The 22,239-nt window shown below is 36.1% G+C and overlaps 1 protein-coding gene across 1 annotated transcript in view; it reads left to right on the top strand.

The window, feature by feature from the left end:
* Ddx10 (DEAD (Asp-Glu-Ala-Asp) box polypeptide 10) overlaps positions 1-21,982 on the top strand; it is a 121,399-nt gene extending 99,417 nt beyond the window's left edge. Inside the window, exons 17-18 of the mRNA XM_013009479.1 lie at positions 8,511-8,650; positions 21,222-21,982. Coding sequence (XP_012864933.1) covers positions 8,511-8,650; positions 21,222-21,399 — 318 coding nt within the window. The 3' untranslated portion in view covers positions 21,400-21,982. The remainder of the gene's footprint in view (positions 1-8,510; positions 8,651-21,221) is intronic.
* The last annotated feature ends 257 nt before the right edge of the window (positions 21,983-22,239 follow it).

The following is a 22,239-nucleotide window of genomic DNA, read 5'->3' on the forward strand; positions in this document are numbered from 1 at the left end:
TGAGATTGATCCAAAGATAGTTAGCTTCCTATGTGGTTTGGCACACACGCACACACACACACACACACGCGCGCGCACACACACACGCGCACACACACACACACACACACACTTCCTAAGTCTTACTTAACATTGAGATTGATCCAAAGATAGTTAGCTTCCTATGTGGTTTGGCATATAATCTTTTTTTCAAATGTCTGAAGTGGAACTACATTCATAAATAGTAATATAACTTTTCTGAAATTAAACTTTTGAATTGGTCTTAGTGATCAAAAAAATCACAGTGACATATAGCTACGAATCATTTAGCTTGGCTATTATGATACGGGTGCAATGCTGAAGTATGGAAAAGATCTAAGTCAATTATTTTCAGTTGTTCTTATTACCTAATTATGATGATCTGATAAGTAGTTTTGGCCCAAATCTAGCCATTTTCACAAGCTATGGATAGGTGACAGGAATAGAATAAGTATTGCCTTTGCATATAATTCTTGGTAATGAAAAAAATGATTTTGCATTTTAATAGGGTCATTCTGACATGGTTACTTCTAATTAGCCTTTTCAAAATATCCCTCTCTTCAAGGTACCTATGCCACATGTTCTGCATCTGCGTATACTTACCAAGACCAGATTTATAGGTGTGATTGTGTTTTCAACCCACAAACAAAATGCTTAAAAAAAAAACATGGTAGCAATTGAAGGCAATTTCTTAACTAGTGGAATTTTTGAGATTATCTCTCATTAACATTCCACCTACAAAGTGCTCTGCATTTTCATTAGTTCGCTTAAGCTGCCATAACTAAATACTACATACTCTTTTTGCTCCATGTTATTTTGGCTATCAGGAGGAGTCTTTTATTCATAATACTAATTTTGGGATTCTTTTTCTGCTTCTATGAAGAATGACTTTGGGGTTTGATGGGATTTCATTTAATCTGTAGATTACTTTCAGTATTGTAACCATTTTCAGTGTTTAATTCTTTAATTCACTGGTTAATATTAATTCTCTGGATCCATGACTGTAAGAGGTTGTTCTATCTTCTAGTGTCTCTTTCAGTTTTCTTCTTCACTACTTTATAGTTTTTATTGTAGAGGTCTTTCTTGTTGTCAGTTGGATTTATTAAATTTTGAAAAAAGGCTATTTTAAATGGGATTATTTTTCTGATTCCCCCCTCCCTCATTTAATTCATTTTGGGTATATAGGAAAACTAATGGTTTTGTATCTTGCTATTTTGTCCAAAGTGTTTATCAGATTTAAGAGTATTCTGATGGAGTCTTTAGGGTCTTTTAGATGCAGGATCATATTATCTACAAATAGGGATAATTTCTACTTTTATCCTTTTTTTTTTTTTTTGGTCGGTCATGGGGCTTGAACTCTGGGCTTGGGCGCTGCCCCTGTGCTCTTCAGCTCAAGGCGAGCACTCTACTGCTTGAGCCACAGCGCCACTTCTGGTTTTCTAGTAGTTTATTGGAGATAAGAGTCTCATAGATTTTCCTGCCCTGGCTGGCTTTGAACTGCGATCCTCAGATCTCAGCCTCCTGAGTAGCTAGGATTACAGGCGTGAGCCACCGACGCCCAGCCTACTTGTATCCCTTGTAGTTCTTTCTCTTGTTTTATTACTCTGGCTAGGCATTCAAACAGTATATTGAAGAGGAGTTGAACAGTAGCTTCCTTTGTCACTTTCCTGACTTACAGAGGATATGTTTTTAGTTTTCCTCCATTTCATATAATGTTGGTTCTGTAAGTCTGAAGAGTTTAACCAGCAAAGCACTGTAAGTTAGGATCATCTGGCCTAGACATTTGACTGATACAGAACCAATTTTTAAAGCACTTCAAGCTGTTTCCAATTTAGTATTTCTAGGAGGAGTTTTTTTTTTCTGTGCTAATTTGAAGTCTTTCTAATATTGATCTAGAACTTTTTTTCCCTCTAAAGTATTTTTTACATTATTTTCTACATTGACCTGGAACAAAACCTTATTTCTGTTGCTACACTGTGTTTATAAATGGGCTTTTATGTATCTTTTTGTTTTCTTTAAACCATATATATGCTATAACTGCTTTAAATTTTCCTTAAGACTTTTGAAGTGCTCTTTACACTTGGGTTGTACCACAGGTATGTGAGCACAGAATTTTATGGCATCGAAGATAGGTTTAGTACTATGATGCTCTAGAAAGAGAGCTTTGTGAATAGTTGTGAGCTAGTAGTTTAAGGTTATTTTCTTCCTTCCCTCAAGATAAGGAGAGCATTAAACTTTGTTATCATAAGTTGGTCAGTTTTGTACAAATTTTTCTCATAGACTAGTTCAGTAATTATTTTGACAAGCCTGATATCTGAGATAAAGCAACCTGGGAAAATCTTACAAAATTAGTACACATCCCCTCTGCTACTCTGCCTTTGCAGGGTCAGTTTAGTAATATGTAGTAATCTCTTTGTGGGAATAAAGGACTTGACCTTTTTTTTTTTAAATTTTCCAGTCATGGAGCTTGAAGTCAGGATCTGGGCATTGTCCCTGAGCTTTCTTGTTCAAGGCTAGTGCTCCTCCACTTGAGCCACAGCTCCACTTCCACCTTTTTTAGTGCTTAATTGGAGATGAATCCCACCAACTTTCCTACCTGGGTTGGCTGTAGTTCTCAGATCTTGCCCTCCTGAGTAGCGAGGCATACAAGCATGAGCCACTGGTACCCCTAGGAATTATCTTTAATTAACTCTGCAGACACACACATTGATTTATCTTATGGTATAATATCCTTCACGATCAAACTATTAGATTTTCTAACGAGTGGTTGAATTATCAGTGGCTGTTATGCATTAACCTTGTTCAATTAGCACCACTATCCAATTCCAGAAGGTTTTTGTTATTGTTGTTGTTTGTCACATTATATCTTCAGGAGAAAGCCAGGGTTCTCTAACTTTTCTTAATTCCAATGACATATTCTTTTTGGCAGTCACTATTCTGCCTTCTGTCTCTATGATCTGCCTACTATGGAAATTTTTTGTAGGTGGGTTTTTCTAATAGGAGGTTCTTTATTTAGTTTTTTACTTAATGTATGACGATCAAGGTTCATCCATGCTGTCACATGTGTCATTACTTCATTTTTTATTTATTATTTTTGAATTTTTTCATTACTTCATTTCTTGATTTGATAAATAGTACTCCAATGTATGGATATCCCATATTTTATTTGTGTGCTTATTTTTAGGACATTTGAGTTTTTTTCCTCTTAACTTTTGGCTAATATAAAGTATGCTTTTTATAGGCATACTTTTCTGTGGGTATGTTTTCACTTCTCATGGACATACAATTTGTATTGTCATCTCTGGGTTGTATGATGACTATGATGAACTTTGTGAAGAACTGATTCTTGTTTTCTGCAGGTAAATAGTCTTTAATTTGGAAGTACTTTGTCCTCTCCCAGTTTTCTTCAGCCATTGTTGAGCAAAAGGATGGTCAGGAATAAGAAGAAAATTATTAGTTAAAAAAATAAAAGGAAAGATAAGTTTGGAACAGTTAAGAATTTGCTACGTACAATAGGTCACTTTCTGCAAGCTAGATGATTGGATGTTGAGAGACTTTATAATTTTTCTCAGGGATAAAATTAAATAAATACTTGTTTTAGTTGCTAAAAATAATAAAAGGATAATTTACTTAAAACTAGCCAGCTAGAAGTAATTCTGTTCAGGAGCTCACTGTAAGATCAGGGTGTTCCCTGGAGAAATAAGGTCTGACTAAAAATGTTGTTGGTTTTTTTTTTTTTTTTTTTGGTTTGAAATGTTCAGTCAATGATATTTGAAATTCAGTGATACTGATATGGCATATTTCTTTGGAAAATAAATTTAACATGTAGGAATATTTTTCCTTTATTTGATGTTTCTGTCTTTTTGTATCCACATAGTTAATGGTTTTTCACATTTTACTAGATTAATTTGTATGCATTTGTCAAAGCCTGAGTTCATTTCTGATTTTAAATTGCTATTTGTTTATTTTACCAAACAAGAGCCAGTTTCAGTAGCTGAGAGAGATTGGTCTTGGGCTCCTACCTGGAGAAATAATGAATTGGTAGAACAAACCATAAAAAAACATTGTAAAACCAAACATGGAGGTGACTAACAATCCATCTTGTCAGTGTTTTATTACTACTCCAAAGCTAGATCTCAACTAACTCCATAATGGTTTTTCTTCTCCCCCTAAGATATAACAGTTGTGACCAGGATAGAAAATATAACCATCTATCAGAGAGATACATAATTTTACTCATTCCATGACTACTTTATGAATTATTGAAATGCTAGGAATTCTTACCCTTAGAAATACTACTTTCAGGATTGTAGTCCTATGTTTTTGCATCTCAGCATCCTGAAACAATTGAGAGAAATGGCATGTGTCACCTAAGTCCTGTGTGAGGCTTTCAGAGATGATCTCCTCAATCCTCAGAACTGTGAATTAGAAACATGTGCTCTTAATACTAGTTTAGCTCTAAGAAATCCAGTTGTACAATCAGTAGTCCTTGACTGGGTAGTGGGAGACTGCAGGTAACCTATTGCAAGTCATGGCGGTTCTCTTCCCTCATGTCGGTGTGGGTGGATGCCACCTGTCTTTTGTGTTGTTTCACGGGTTGAAGAACCTAGTCTATACATTTTATAGTTACTAATTAATTGTGGATACTTTAAAATGACATTAAGATATTCTTTTCAGATCTTTTACTTTTAAACTTACATACTGGATACTTGGCTATTTTGTGGTTTTGACACATACATAGAGTCATGTATCTATTGCAGCCCAAAATACAGAATAACTCCATTCTCTCGAATATTACTGTCTTGCTGCCTAGCAATACTGATCTGTTTCCTGTCCTTAAAACTTTCCCTTTTCCAGAATTTCATGTAAAGTGGCATACAATATGTAGCCTTTTGGGTCTGGCTTCTCTCATTTAGCAAGGTGAATGGATGTAGATCCATCCATGTTGTTACATAGATCAGTCCTTTTCATTGTTGAGTAATATTCCAGTTATGAAACTAAACATTTAGGATCTGGTTTAAAAGTATTTTTTATCTATCTTTCTCAAATACTGTGGTATATTCTTTTAACCTTTAAACCTTTGTGAAATTACTTCTGTATTTTAATCATATTCTTTTTGTGTATAATATTTTGTATTTTTCTAATACACACATGCTGCTTTCTGAGAAGATTTACATTTGTTTCATGTTCTAGCTTACATTAGAGTTAGATTTAGAAAGGCAGAAGAATCCTTGAGAACTACAAGGTTACCAAACTGAAAATTTTCAACAACCTTGAACAGTAGAAATCAGTGTTCAGATTAGAGAGATGAAGCCGAAGCTGTCCCTGAGCCTTTTCCTGCTTAAGGCTAGTGCTCTGCCACTTGAGCTACACCTCTATTTCCAGCCTTTTGGTGGTTAATTGGAGATAAGTCTCGCAGACTTTTCTGCCTGGGCTGTCTTCGAACCACTGTCCTCAGATTTTTTCACGAGGATTACAGGCCTTTCTGGAGCCCAACTTGGACTTGTATTTTTATAATTTATTTAGTTTCTTAATTCATGTACTTGAGAAGATGATGCAAACCAATGATGACTAGTAAGGGATATACCATTACTTAATAGCTTGCCATAAAATTCCAGTATTATCAATATCCTGTAGAGCTCAGTGAGATATTTCTATTTTTAAATAAGGAAGTAAATGAGCAATTTAGGAAGAACAATGAATTTTATGAAAGGTGGTCTTAGGAGAAATTTCATTTGGCTCAAAGTCTTAAGATTAAAATGCTGAATCAGAGTCCTTCACTGGCATGTTGTGTTTCAGATTGCATTCTTTAGGCCAAAGTCAGAGTGCATTAAACAGTTGTCAGATTAATATTCTAAATGGTGACGATCCTTCCAAATGTGGAATTTGTTCTTTGATGCTTTGAATATTCATGTGCTAGCCCTTTGCCTATTGCTCTTAACTACATTCACAGCATGTATTATTTATATAGCTTTTCTTATTCTTTCAATCAAATGCTTTCATTGTTTTGGAATGTTCAGAGAAGAATTTGGGTAAGCACTACTAGCTTTTTTTTTGGGGGGGGGGCTAGTTGTGGGCCTGAACTCTGGGCCTGGGCGCTGTCCCTCAGCTCTTCAGCTCAAGGCTAGCACTCTACCACTTGAGCCACAGTGCCACTTCTGGCTTTTTTCCCCCCCTGCTTACGTGGTGCTGAGGAATCGAACCCAGGGCCTCATGCATGCAAGGCAAGCACTCTACCACTGAGCCACCTTCCCAGCCCAGCACTACTAGCTTTGAAGGACTAATTCTATAAGTGGCCTTAGTATGGATTTTCCTTCTTCTTCCCCTTGGGTATGGATTTCATCATTCTGCATTTCCTCTTACTTTCTTGGATTCCAGCCAAAACTGCAATATGTTGCCTATCTGAAATATATTTGCATATCAGAAATATAGATGTATATGTATACATACATTATATATGTGTATATATGCATATATAAGTATGCGCATGTATATACACACAAATAGTGCTGAGTATTAGGAAGAACAGATTTTGTTTTTTTGAGCTTGTTCTCCATAATTGTAGAGTCTAGAATCCTCGATAAGATATAGAGCAATCAAATGCAGTTCAGCTGAATATATCTTAGAGGTGTGCTAAATTCAATCTAACCAGATGTTGAAGAATGAAAGTATATAAATTAGTACTGTACAGTTTATATTCTATTCTATTATATTTATATTCTTTTATATTTATTTATATATTTTCTATTTTTTATATTCTACTTACAGTTACCAAAAGTTTAGTTAAAAGTCTTTTTGGTGCCTTTATGCAGTATTAACCATTAAGATTTTCAAAAAGATTGTGTTAATATGATGAAGATCATAGAAGGAGAATCTGCCGTATTCCACCCAGAGTTTCCCAAGTGACTGTAGCCTTATGTCTCAGAATCATTCACTGATTAAAGACTTGCACAACTAACAGATTTTAATGTAACAAAAGTATTAAAAATCCATCCATGTGCTAGTAAATTATATGTTACAGTAACTTTAGGAACTTACTATTAACTCAGGGTTTGTTGGGATATCAAAAAAGAATAACTGCAGTTATCTGAAAAGGCTGTATAGTTATTTTGCCCTTTCTCAACTACTTATCTGTGAGGAGTTAGATTTTCTTTTATTTCAAGCAGAACAATCAATTGCAGCAGATGGCATGCAGAAGCAGATTTGAGAGTTTAGCTATCTGTCTTTTAAGATAGACATTTAACGCTTGGAATAATATACAATATCTTTCTATAGTTTTAGCATGGATAGCTATTTTTTTCAACAAAATGTTTTATATGTTAACATATAGTGAGGTTATTATTAAATAAATTTACAAGTTCTATTTTAAAAATTCTTTGTTTTAATATGATTTGTTTTACTATTTCCTGTCAGTAGACTCTCTTTACATTAACAAATGTTGTTTGGACTTTTCCATCCAAGACAGAAATGTGAGAATCACTTCACCCCTGCTTTGTGTTGCTGCTGATGGCAGTTTTTCATCCCTCCTCTTCTGTGTTTCTAGACAATGTGTAGTTACCTAGAAGCTTTCTCAGGAAGGCAGTGGAGATTTTTTTTCTGGTGGTGACTAATGCTTCTTTACTTCCTCCTTCTTTTATTATGCTTAGAGTTTAACTGGAGAGAGCTGTTCAAAAACTGTTTTAGTAGTGACCTGTGTAGTTGATGGCTGTGCTAGTTTTCTGAGTTGTAAATCAGTTTCTAGGAAGAGCATTCATCATCTGAAATCAAAGAATCATTGAAATACTTCGCACTTGGTTGGGAGAAGAATCATAAAAATGGTACCAGAAAAACCCAGATTTTTATATTTCTTACTTAGATTTGTTAAATGTGTGTAGCATTACTTTAGTTCATCTACTAGGCAGCAAACTAATCTTCCAGTAAGTGATTTATAACATGATGTGTAGTATTTGCTGTTGTATTACTTTATTCTTTGTCAAAAGTAAACTACTAAAGAACAGAAACATAAAGTAGCCCATCTACTTAACTTACATGAAACTAGATAGATCCTGCCTTTATGCACCTCTCTTCCATGCATTATTACTTCTATTACCTTTGTATTCTATTTGTTTTTATTTGTTGTCTATTTTCTTTGTTTTTCCTTTTTCCCAGGGTTCTTCTTGACTTTGTATTTGCATTTGATTTCAGAAGATTGCTCATAGTGGATAAGCTTGTTGCAGATCTCTCTCTCTCTCTCCCTCTTTTTTTTTTTTTTTTAAGATTTAGACTACTGTGATCATAAAACCAGAGATTTCCTTTCTGAATCTTACCTTATTTTATTTTTTGAAATGATACATATTTCTTTCCTTTTGCAAATGCTTGTAAGTCTGAAAGTCACAGAGGTCTTCACCAAAATATAAGTATTCTAATTGAGAATATCAGACTTTTATGTCTCTAATAAAACAACTACTTAAAATCACAAATTTTTAATCACAAATTTCTTTGTATTTTCTAAGGCTAAAGATGAAGAAGAAGAAGCCTTTCTGGATTGGAGTGATGATGATGATGTTGGATTTGATCCAAGCACCCTTCCAGATCCAGATAAGTACAGAAGTTCTGAAGAATCAGATAGTGAATGTATGGAAAACAATATAAGGTATGTTGTTACGATGGTATTGTTAAGTCCATACTTAATTTTCATCTAAGTTACCTTTTAGTGAATCCAAATAACAATATTAAAAAATTACTGCAAGAGATATTTGCTTTTAGTATCTTAGAAAGTCATGTTACTAGTGTTGCTTCTGATCATTTTACAGATTGAAAAATTTTTCTTTTGTAGTTCATATTAACAGGTTATGACTGTGAGACTTGCACTTTATTTTTCTTTATTCATTTTACTTTTCATCTCTGTTGTTCTAAGTCCTTTTTGCTTAAGTATTTGATGAATTAGGGGTGCATATAAAGCTGGGCACTACTGTCTCACACCTGTAATCCTAGCTATTCAGGAGCTGAGATCTGATAACTGTGGTTCCAAGTCAGCCTGGTAAGAAAGTTCTTGAGACTTATATCCAATTAACCACCAAAAAGCCAAAAAGTAGAGCTGTGGCTTAAGTGGTAGACTGCCCAGACTCTTATGTTTAAGACCCCCCCCCCCCCCACACACACACATGCACACGTACGTATAAAAAGAGGCAGGATTAGTTTTGCATCACTGTCACTGGACTCAGCTGAGAATGTTGTTAAAAATCATCTATGAATTTCAGAAGGGAGAAATTATACTTTTACATTTTTTTTAAAAAAACAGGAAACTTTTATATAAATAACCTTTAACAGATTCTTTCAATTTAAAGCCTGTTCCTTTTCTATCACCTATTTGCCAGTATGCCAAAAATAAGTGAAATGTGATGAATTTGAATAATGGTATGACTTTCTGAGCATTTCCCCCCATATTACTCTGTGTTAGATTACATTAACATTATCTTCATTTAAAAGATGCAGTTGTTCCATGGAGCTTCTAAACAATTAAAGAAATTAAATACTAATGATAGGTAAAGTAAGTGTACCTGAAGGGAAGATCAAATCTGAAACCCCTCAGATGTGACCCCAGGAAGCTTGGTATTGCAATAAGCCATAAAGAGCCAATTTGTTTTAGAATAAAACAGCATTTGTGTGTGCATGTGTGTGTGTGTGCGTGTGTGTGTGTCAGAAAGATTATTCTCTTGGAAAAAATGTTATAGAAAGACATTGATTTATTCATTTAAGTCATTTACATGATTTAAATATTTTATTCTTCATTTAAGCATAAAATTGCTTAGTAATAGAGAAACTCACTTGTTAAAAATGTAGTCTTAGCAGGTAATGTTTGGTACTTGTACTGATACTAGACAGCTATGCAGTGGAAACATTGGATTTGTGGTATTTTCAGATACTAGTTACTAGACTTACTTTACTTACTATTGCCAAAGAACCATGAGTAAAAATAAATTTATTAGGATTTAGAAAAAATATGTAGGTTGTACCATTTGAGCTAAAAGATCTAGATTCAGGTCATATTCCTAATATTTAGAAACTGATTTCTAAGAGTAAATACATACATGCTGTTTCAGAAAGCTCCTGGATATATTTGCTTCAGACTTATATGAACTATCAGGATGATCTAGTTTGCTGCCCTTAATTTCTCAGGATGATCTAGTTTGCTGCCCTTAATTTCTGTATCAACATACTTCTTTCAGAGTGGTCCATAGGATCTTTATTTTGATAGATGTGATCTAACTTAATGTATGACTTTTTTTTTTTTTTTTTTTTTTGGTCGGTCATGGGGCTTGAACTCTGGGCCTAGGCACTGTCCCTCAGCTCTTCAGCTCAAGGAGAGCACTCTACCACTTGAGCTACAGCGCCACTTACGGTTTTTTGGTGGTTTATTGGAGATAGGAGTCTCATGGTCTCTCCTGCCCGGGCTGGCTTTGAACCGCGATCCTCAGATCTCAGCCTCCTGAGTAGCTAGAATGGGCGTGAGCCACCAGCTCCCGGCTTAACTTAATGTATGACTTTTTTCTGTGTACTCTGGCTGTTTTATGTATCTGTCTAATATACCTTTAAAGGTAAACAAACCTTTGAAGTCATTGGCATGACAATCCTGCATCTGATGTACATGATGTTTTTTCCTAACATTTAAAAAAATGAGTTTCTGAGTCATCTTTCATCTGTGGATGGTAGACATTCTTACTGTCATGATGACAATTTTGTATTATACCTAGTCAGTGTAACATGTTCTAACCATTTCATGTACTTCATTCTCTTAAAAACTGCAAGTATTTTGTAGCTTTAAATTATTTTACTTTTTTTTTTTTTTTTGGTGCCATCACTTCTTAGCTTCAGCCTCTAATTCCTACTTTTAGTCTTTGTCATGGACACACAGAAAACCTGAAATATTTGAGTGTATTAACTGATGGATGATACAGATTTACAAGGCCAGAAAGTAATTATATGTAAGGAGTCCCAGTAGTTTGAATAATGCAAGAGATGACAGAGGGAAGGGGTAGGTTGGGGAAGGATGGGTGAGATGTTGAAAGGGGTGACACTGATCAAGAAATATTGTATTCATAACTGCTTTGCTAAATGGCAACTTCTTTGTACAACTACTTAAAGATTAAAAGACACACACACACACACACACACACACACACACACACACACAGAATGTAGATGGTTGGAAGAAGCCAAGAGCAGGCTGTGTAATGGAGATGATCTAGGAGTTAAAGATACTGTGAGAGATTCCAAAGCAACTTAACCTAAAGACGAGGGCACCAATGGAAAACAATTAAGTATTATACAATTTTAATTTCAGGCACAGCTAGAAACTCTAAGCTGGCAGATTAACATTTGTCAAACTAAAGAAATACTTTGTTGAGTGGGATATCCATATCTCATTGATACCTTATTCAATATTTCCTACAACTGGTATTGCTTTTATTATGAACGTGAGATTTCATCCTTTTAGTCTATTTACAGATTTCCTGGAAGTTTTGTTCTTTGTCTGGTATTCCCTCTTATAGATGAAGAAACCAAAACTTTAAGGAATGAAATGTATGTCCAAGATCACAGACAGAGTTAGGGAGAGACATGTGATCTGTGTAATGAGGTTGACTCCCTAGGTGTACCACATCGATCATGTGACCTAGAACTGCTGTGGCACTAGGAGAGGTATGTTAGGAAAACTGCCTGAAGAAAAACTCATGGTTTGACTAAAAACCTGGATCCATGTACTAACTATAGGGTAGATAAGGCTAGACTATGATTCATGTTTTTAGGATTATTGATATTCTGGCCCAGATGTTTGGGGCAAGGAAAGGCTATAGACTGTTTGACATCATCCCTGGCCACCAACAGTAGTAGTGCCCTCAATTTGGGTTGAGACATTTAGAAATGTCTATAGACATTGCTAGGAGCTAAGCTGACCACAGTTGAGAACCATTCTAGCTGCAGGTGCATCTTTCTGGAGCTTCATGCCCCTTGTCCTTCATATAGGGTGGGATTTGCCTATACTCCTTTCTATATAACCTCAATAGTCCTTCCTAACACAGCCTCTATTGCTGAAGTGAAATTTGCACATAAAACAAAACCTATTTGTTATTCCTCATCTAGATTTAGGGTAAGCTACAAGTAGTGGTATACATGTTGTGAATAAAGAATTCAAAAGGGCTCACATACTAGTAATTGTAACAGTAGTCCTTGCTCCAAGATACTATTTACAGAAAACCACTCCACCAATTTTTCCTGTTCAGTTGTAATTTGGTTACATCATGTCTTTGCTGCTTAAAAATATGACAGTATATTTAAGTTCTGTGACACCAGCTTGAGAGTGTCCTTGTAGCATGTTTATAGATTTATCTGCTATGTTCTTGGTAGCCTTCACTCAGCATTTGTAGCCACAGCTCCCACTCCAGCTTTGGTCAACATCACTCTCCCAGAATGTCATCTCTAGGCAGATATAAACTTAGTGTTTTTTTTTTAAAGACGAATTCATTCTTAAGGGACTAGTAGCTGTTAGTGCTGAACTTTCATGAGCTGGTTTTATTTTAAAGTTTCCTCTGAGTATTTCATTTTTCTTAACTTTGCTGGCACTCATAAATATTCAGCATGAATAACACTTTTGTCTCTACATGGAAAGACATTTTGTCAATAGGAAATAGGCAGCAGAAAAACAGATTTAGTTAGTGGTGAATGACCGAATCTGGGGTCAGTAGTTCCAGGGTTTGACTTTGCCCTCCTTCTCAACTGCCTACAAGTTGAAGGAGAATTTAAACCACTTTCATTCCTCTGTGGAATTATCAGAGTCGCTGTCAAGTGCTGAGGATCCAAAGGGATTCTGTTGTGCAAGATTCAACTCCTTAAGTTAGCATGTGGTTGCAGTAACAATGAAAATATGAGTTCCTTTTAAGGAACTTAAAAAAATACTACATGCATAACTCATTTTATCTGCAAAACAATCTGTGCAAAGGGGGTGCAGGAGTAAGTAATATACCCATAATATACAAGTAGTTGGAGCTAGATATACAGACACTATCTGAGGCTCTAGGATTTGATGTATTGTTTTTCATAGAATGTACAGAAGGAGAGCTTGCTTTCTTCTGTCCTTATTCTTCATCTTTATCTAAAATATTGGAGCAGGCTAAGTTTTACTTTGTGGCTTTTGCCTTTTTCCTCTTTTGGACTGTGGAATCAATATATAGGTAGAATTTTATATACAGTGTTAGGATTTGCTTTTGTAATTATTGTTATTAAAATAGCAATGAAACAATTTGACAAGATCCTTAGCTCTTTTTGATAGCAATATAATTTGTCTGCTGAAAACTACACAGAATCATGTGTTCCTGTTTCCATTGCATTTCAAGACTCATTTATTTTTTGGAGGGAAAGACTGCTAAAAATTGCAATTGCTTTTGGGTTCATAAATGATTTTTATTCAGAGTCAAATAGTTATATTGCTTGAATGATTAAAAAATAATTTTAAAGATGTTCTATATATGGTGCTGAGAACCTGAAATGAGAACTAGCAACATTATTTAACCCAAATTCTACTTGTTAAGAATTAAAAATACTCACCTGGGAGCCAGGAATAGAGGCACATGCCTATAATCCCAGAACTGTAGGCTGAAGTGGGAGGATTGAAAATTTGAGGCCAGTCTGGACTACATAATGAAACCTTGTTCTTGTTGTTTGTTTTATTTTGCTTTCTCATTATAAGTAATTCTTTAATGAGCAACTTTGTTGAAGACTGGGTTTTCTCTCATCAGAAGTCATTTGAAGGCCTAATGAAGAGTAATACTAAACTGGAAAACTTAATTTCAGAGTGTTGCAACACTGGGGACATGCTTGGGTAGGTGATGATCTTGAATATTGAAAACTAATCAGTGAAAGTAGTTGAGAGGGAAGCTGATGTGTTTCTGGGGAGCATAAAATGTTTTCCATGTAGATTAGTAGTGAGAAAAAAGTGTAGTCTTACTTCGACTTAGGCATTTAATTTTTTTTTTTAAATCTGCATGAAGGAGAAATAGTCATGTCCTTTAAATTGCTGCAGACTAGGGGTTTCTAACCCGGACTCTGTGAATGAATTGTATCTGTGTCTGTGTCTGTGTCTGTCTAGAGGTGAGGAGTCCTGACTCTCATCAAATTTTCAAGAGGCTTATGACCAGAATTGGGAAGAGTTGTGTTCTAATCCTAAATGACGTGTCCACATTTTATAGAAAAACATATGTACAAACAGTTGGGAGATATGCAGTTTTGTGCCTTCCCTTTCCTTCTCACCGTCCTCACCCTTTTCTGATAGAATTCTGATCTAAGAGAATTTTTTTCCCCTATCTCTAGTAGTTATGTTTCTAATGAACTCTGAGCCAATCATTCTTTTCTAGGGCTAAATTGTTTTTACGAATCTGTTTTTAGTTCTAAGCAGGTAGGAAAGAAAGTTAAGAGTGTGGTCTCTCTCATTACAGCTTCTCTATGTGGTCATCTTCACCACAAGAAAGAAACAGCAGATTTTATGGAATGTACTGCAGCAGTTAATCTTTATTAGGATGGTTGTCATGGTCTCTAAGTTAAAATTTTGAAGGGAAAAAGCCTGACAAAATGTATTTGAATGCCTACCTGCCAGTGCTTAATGATAGGTAAAAAGATTCCTGAGCATTTTTAAAATTATCACAAGCTCATTTGTTACTAGCTTTAAACCAAATGGAAAAATGTCCAAACTGCATCTGTTGATACAGATACAAGGAAGGTTTTATACAAATTGAACCCCAAACTGGGCACTCAGATGTTGAACTTGCTCTCATGAATGGTTTCCCACAGTCAGTTTCAAAGTGTGTGGTAGGAAGACAACCTAGAGTTTCTGGGTAAGGGGATATTCGCTGTTTCCCGCCTCTTGGCACCACCCCCAGCTTCCTTAGGCTAAAATCACTTACGGTTTCACCTGACTTGTTTTTTTTTTTTTTTTGTCAAAAGATAAAGGGATTAAAAAAAAAGCAACTAGGAGGTGAAAAATCTGCACAGGCTCCCTTGATGGGAGTTTTGTTAGATTTCTCAAAAGATGGTACAGTGACATTGATTTTTTTTTCCCCCATCGTAACACATACAGACTCACACAGCCCTACTCAGGAGATCTAATATGAAGCACCATGAAACTGGCTATGCGGTCTCATTTCCCAAATTAGGCTTAGAGAATCCTCCATTATTTTACTTGCTATTTTATTACTTCATTATGAAAGTACTTGCCCCAGTGTCTTTGGAAGTTTATTGTTCAGCACATTGTACTTCTGTAGAGCACTGTATGCAGCAGAAGTTGACAGGTTTTTCCCAGCAGCTTTTTAACTTCTGTGATGCCTTGACCAGCTGGCTTAGCACATAGCACGTGAAACATTCATCAGGCTCGAAGTAGGGGTTCTGGCTGCAACACCCTTATAGCCTAGGGAGTTTGGTTTTTAGGTTGCAGACTACACTGTTGTCTGCTTTTCCTAGATTTAACCCAAACATCATTTACTTAAAATAAGCTGTTTTATCAGGACACAGTTTCCTCCTCAGGGCAGGCTTCAATAGTATCTTGTCACACGTCATTTGTCCCACCCCTTCCAAACCTGTAAGTCTAATAGCTAAAACGTTCTCAGAATCAGAGAGGGAATAAAAACACCACGTAGAATAAGACTTAAGAATTTCCTTGATTGTCTCCTCCAAATTTTCCCACAATTCGTAGAAACTTAGATGAAGTCAGGTTCTGCAAGATGGTCTTAGAAGCAATCTGAATTATAAATAGTTGCTCTAGCAGATGTAAAATATGAATTGCATGAGGTAGGTTCTGTGAATCAAGAAACTACTGAATGCCTTGTTCACATGCATCACTGTATGTAGTTCTGGAATATTTATCAATATTAGAAACTTTGCAACATGAGAGAACTAGGAGTTTTGTGAAGTTAATTAGGCTACATGGCATTGTGGGGGAAATTCTAGGGTTTAGAGTCAGACAGACCTGCAGTTGAACTTCATTGCTTCTACAAGTTGTATACCTTGAACAAGTACTTAATCCCTCTCTCACTTTTCTAATTCAGTCAAATGAAGATATTTCTTACAAAATTATTGTCAAGATATAATGAGAGTAAAGGCCACTGGTATGACCATAATAGGGTCATTACTGTATGGTTGTCATTGCTTGATAAAAGTGTAACTGATAGAAGAGTTTACATGTGTAAAAACTTTAAGGTTATTTGTGGTAACTATGTAGTATCTCATTTTTAATTTTACAACTTAACCTTAATAGTTGAACTTTGGGAGTTTCCAGGTCTTTAATTGAAAAATATTTCCTTCTTACTGAATCTTACAACATTTCCCTAATTATTATTTCTTTGGGGAAAATTATCAGACAAGAAATTGCTGACCATGCTTCCTTTGAAATTTTGAAATGTGCTGTCAAATTCCATGTTGGAAATAAAGCTCACAGTGGTGTCAGGTAGTAACAATGTTGTAGGCTAAATGAGTAATAAACAATTTTAAGATACATGAATTCAGAGGCAAAAGGTCCCTTCTAATGAAAGGCAGGTTAGGTGTCTTTACTGGAAGATGAGGGATTGGAGATGGGTGTTGAAGCACCGAAACAGACTCAGAGGGAAAAAGGTTCTTACTTGTAGCAGGTTCTTACTTTTAGCTAAGAATGCTCACCTGCCTTTGTTGCTCATAGATTCAACATAGATAACATTGAAACTACAAGTATCTAAAAAATTGAAATGCTGAAACCAGGAAGAAAAAATATTGTTGAATTTTTTGGAATTTTGGGCTTAGTGTTTAGAGAACTTAGAAAATAAGAAAATATACACTATTTAAAAATCAGTTAATTTTTTTAAAAAGATTTCTTGAGTTGCACAAAAGAGTTGCCATACAACAAAGCAGTTCATGAATACAGCATATCTTTAAAATTCAGTTCTTAAAAAAATCAATTCTTTTGGGTCTAAGAAGTAGACCTAAAAGGTCTACATATTCAGGGATATATGTACAGGTATATGTATACCTGCATATGTAAATACGTATGAATAAACATAGAACATGAATCGTAAAGAGGCTACTTACGAGGCGAAGGGGAATGGGCAAAAGAACAAGGTAAGTAATTTTGGAATAGATTTGAGCTATACATGAAAACAGCATAAAGTGTCTCAAGGAAAGCTGTTGATCAATAGGACCCGGGGGCAGAAAGAGAAACAGACTTTCGGAAGTTGTACAATAGTGGGATGGGGCTTGACTAACAAGGGTGAAAGAAAATGCATGTAGCGGAAGGAATAGAGAGTAATGAATACAGTGAGGTTGTTTGCACCAATGAAATTAGAACAGTGAAATCTGTTGCAATTGTTCTAGAAAGGGAGTTTTTTTTTTGGGGGGGGTGAAATTGATTGGCATACAATTGCAAATGTGTATGGAAATGGCCACAGTGAAATCCCTCCCATAATATATGCTGATTTAAAGAAATGAAGAAAATAAAAAATAATTTTCGATACATGAAGACTTTAAAATTTAATTCACATCTACATGATGATGTTTTTCCTTGTACTTCGTTCTGTGATCACTTTTTAAATAAATTATATCAGACATTGCTAATGAGGTCTTTGTCATTTTGATGATTAAAAGATGAGTAGTTCTCTGTGGTTTTGTTTGTTTCCACAACAGTAGGATGGCTTTCAGGACTCTGAGCTGAGCCTGCTTTTGCCTTTTAAGATGTGCTTTATCAACTGATAATGCTGAGCTCTCTACCTTGAGCAGGAATTTTGCCCTTCTGGATACTTGGCCTCACGCATTTGAAGAATGTGGAAAAAGCTTGGCATTTTACATTCCACAGAAGTCCTGATAAGAAGATAAAATGTGGAGCTCAGGCTCTGAGGCTACCTCATCTTTAAGGCCACTACCTAGTTGGCCAACTGAGGTCACCTTGTCCCCTTCACTTCAGTGGGGCTGCTTGGTCATGAAGGGGGCTTGCAGTTGTTACCTCAGTATCAGAACAGAGTTGGATTTTCATTCTTTCATTGTACCATTATCTTCCGACTTTTCCTTTATGGGTAAACAGCCTCAGTGTTGTGCTGCTGTGAGGCACCTAATAGGAGTCTTGCTTACAAGTTGCAAGATTCCCTTCTAGAACATGCAGAAAAGAATTTAAGACCAAGAGACCACGTGAGTGCCTACATTCATCTGTTAATTGATGGTAAATCCCAGTCTTCAGTTGGATCCAATGAGCTGCCAGAGATGACTAACCATGTGGGGGTCAGAACCTCTGCCTAACTCAGCTATGTATGAACACAGGAGAGGCTTTCCAGCACCACACATTGGGAAGAAACCTTTTCAGAAAAGAACAGATGAAGGCTCTTCTGAAGCTTACTGTTCTCTAGGTTCATTGCATCATCCTCTTCATGGTGAACTGTATAGAATACATAGCCTGTTGTTTGATAATTGGTTAAATAGACTACCGATTATTTGCTATAAAAGCAGTATAAAATGTTCTATAATTTAACTCATACATATTCTAAACATGTTTGGGCTATATGAATTTCCCAGCTTTTAAAAAAATCAGATTACCCACTTCCTGCTGAGAATATAATTTTTATGAGCACATTAACAAAGGATGCATTAGTATAGCCCACTAATTGGGCTCTTTCTGATGAGCCTCTCTGAGATTCACTTGATGTACAAGCAAACCAAAAATCAGTGATACCTTGTACCAAACAAATGATGACAGCACTGTGGCCCAGTGGAATTGGCACAGAATTGGCCATACTCATAAGCAGATTAGGACTCAATAATTTTTTTTTAGGACTTAGATTTTCTTTATTGGAATTTTTTCTTATTGTGAAAATACAATACAGAGGTGTTACAATTACATGGGCACGATAGTGAGTACATTTCTTATCAAACATTGTTGCCTCCTCCTTTGTTTCTCCTTACCATCCCTTCCCCTCTCCCCTACACTCCCCTACCACCATCCCCCCACTCCCCCACCCCCCACCCCGCCAAAGTTGTAAAGTTCATTTTTTGACATAACGTCTTGTACATCTCATTGTTGTAATGAGATTTTTTTTAAGGCTCTTTTTTTAAAAACTAAGAATTACTTCTTTTCTGACTAGATTCTCATCATAGGGAACTTTTTCATATTCATCTTTCCAGGTGCACTTTCAAAATGTAGTAATTTGTGGTTTTAAATAAGCTCACAGTGTCATCTAGTTTGTCTTCTAGTTATGAAAGAGAATGGCTGAGTCAGAGCATGGCAGCACTTCTGATAGGTAAATAAAGGAATTATCTACAGTTTTGCTTCCAGCTGGTCATAAATGGATATGCCGATCAGGCAATTTACTATGATATCCACGCTATCTTCTAAACAGTAAAGGAGTCCATAGGAACGCAAAAATTTTGCTTGGAATGTAAAGTAATATTTGTGACTGTTTTGCTGATTAGTCTATACAGCCAGTGTGAGAATTTGCTTGAGAGGGACTAGGCAGGAAGTAAACTAATAAGCAGTACTATGCACTCTCACATGCTTTTATTCAGCTCTCACAGCTCTAAATTACTTACCTCCAGTTCAGTGGGGATGCTTGCTCATGAAGGATTCAGAAACGTTAGTTGATTGGCTGAGCTCTGACTACATTGGTGTTGAGCCAGTGGTCTCTCTGCAGCAACTTCCTTCAGTGATTATCTAACTGTTGACTGAAGCGAGTCAATGCTAATTATTTTCAATAGTCTGTGCTGTTGGGGTTAGATTCAGAATCATTCATAGCTTGGCTTGAATCCCATGTATGGTCATTAACCTATCTATCTGTCTATAGCTATCTGAATTATCTCTTGTCTCTCTAGCCTCTTGCTGAATCTGCTCTTTATGATTATCTTTATGATAATTACCTCCTGGTCTCCTTTTACTACTGTTTGCCTTGAACTTTATTTTTTCAATATTAGCATGGCTACTCCTGCTTTCTTTCTATTTCCTTTTGGTTAGAATATCTTATATTACTCATTCACTTTTAGTCTATGTGTGTTTCCTTAGAGATGAAGTGATTATCTTATAAACAACATATAGTTGATTTAAAAAAAAAAACCTTAAATCTATTCATTCTGTCTCTTAATTGGGTCTACTCTATTCCTTGCTTATATATTTTGGGTTGTCCAGTTATATTTTTTTTGCTCTGTAGTTATTACCAGGCTTACCAAAAAACCCCCTCTGTTTACTATAATGAGTTATTGTGAAATGATTTCCTTAGCACCTGTGCTTATACTTCGGAGCATTTGTGAGGAGAGATTGCTGGAGAATCCCAGTCAGCTACCATTTTGCTTCATCCCCACTAGTTGCATCATTTTGAACATAGTATCTCAGACTACTGAGAGTATGTTGATTTTCTTTTTCTTTTTGTCTTTTGTTGATTGTGAGGCTTGAACTCTGGGCCTGGGCACTGTCCCTCAGCTCTTCAGCTCAAGGCTAGCGCTCTACCACCTAAGCCACAGCATCACTTTTGACTTTTTCTGTTTATGTGGTGCTAAAGAACTGAACCCAGGGCCTCATACATGCAAAGCAAGCACTCTACCACTGAGCCACCTTCCCAGCCTGCTGTTTGTTTTTTTTTTCTTTAAAAATTTCTCAGCTGCTTTCTTCACCTTTCAAAAAATAGCTTTGTTCTTATGGTCTGTATACTGGCTATGTTCTGAATCCTACAATAATAGTGGCTTTCTTAAGAATGGATATGTATTTTGAGGGTTTGGGAGTGGCTCAAGTGGTAGAATACCTGCCAACCAGCACAAAACCCCGAACAGAAAGCACTCCTCCCTCCCTAAGAAAAAAAGATTATGTGCACTTTAGCCTGGGGTTTAAAATCATTTGTAATTTAACATTTCAGGCTCTGCTTTACTCTTTATTATAAGCCAATACAGTGGACATTAGAATTAGTAGTTAAAGGCTAGTAGGACAAGCAAACTGAGACCAAATACAGCTAAAAGGCATCTTCACTGTGTTCAAATTGTGGATAGCATATCCATAGCTTCCTAAGATCCTTGTGGGGATTGGATGGGACAGAGTTGAAAGATATTTAAGAATGATACAGGTATCCTGTTTCTTCTCAGGTAATATCACTTTAAAAGGTATTCTTGATTATTTGGTCCATTAAAATGTTTGATTTCGTACTAATGATTTTATTTGTGAATTACATCATTGGATTTGTTCCCACCAGTGATACCAAGAAACAGCAAGGAATGAGGAAAAGGAACAACAATGAAGCAGAAGACATGGGACCAACAAGTCATCATAGAAAGAAGGCCAAGCGGGAAGCCTCAGAGCCTTTGGATACAGGCCTTTCCTTAGCAGAAGATGAAGAACTGGTGTTGCATCTGCTTAAAAATCAAAGTTAAATATGTCCTGTGCTGTGTGCACCTCAATACCTCTGGACATCACTGTGTGGACATGGAGTTGAAAACAGCTTTGGGACACATTCCCAAAGGGCACATTTTCCACCCAGAAGGATTCCACAGAAGGAAACCTGAGACCCTTTCATAGGTTCTGTTTTGCACCATCAAGGAACATACTCAGAATAAGGGTGGGTTATAAAACTTCCTAAGCCCAGTTTCAGCATGTGCTCTGTTAGGATTTATCTATGGGTTCCTACCCCATGTCATTGGAACCGCTTCATTTCTTTGGTTTTGTTTGTGGAGTAGTAGGGACTCTACCCAAGACTTTGCGCATGTTGGGCAAGTGTTCTATTACTGAGCTACATCCTCAGCCTGTTTCCTTTGTTTTAGTGGCAAGTGCGAGAGCCCTTGTTTCATTGTTGGAAATTCTTGTTTTGCTTATAGTACTAAGTTTTGATGTTACTGTCAAATGGCTAATTTTGATGTTTATTTTATACTCTAAAGAGACTTTAGTATGATGTACCAGCCCCCAAAAAGAATGAGTATTTTTAATATAAATATTAAATAATAAATGTACATCCTATAAACCAAAGTAGTACCATTTTCTTTTCTCTAGTGGTATGAAAGTACCTTCAAGAGCATCCTGAGATTAGAATGCATGTCCAGTTCCTGCCTGTTCAAAAATAGTATCCTTGCTGCCAATCTTAGGAAATCTCTAGAAGACCTGGTTCTCAAGATCATTGAATAAACATGATCTCTTAATTAAGTGCATAGGGGCCTGTGGGTGCTATGCATGCTCCATCAGCAGCTGCTCTAGGTACCTCCCCAGACCCCAGATATTTA

The sequence above is a fragment of the Dipodomys ordii genome, unplaced genomic scaffold (assembly GCF_000151885.1).
Source record: "Dipodomys ordii isolate 6190 unplaced genomic scaffold, Dord_2.0 Scaffold10, whole genome shotgun sequence".
NCBI lineage: Eukaryota > Metazoa > Chordata > Mammalia > Rodentia > Heteromyidae > Dipodomys > Dipodomys ordii.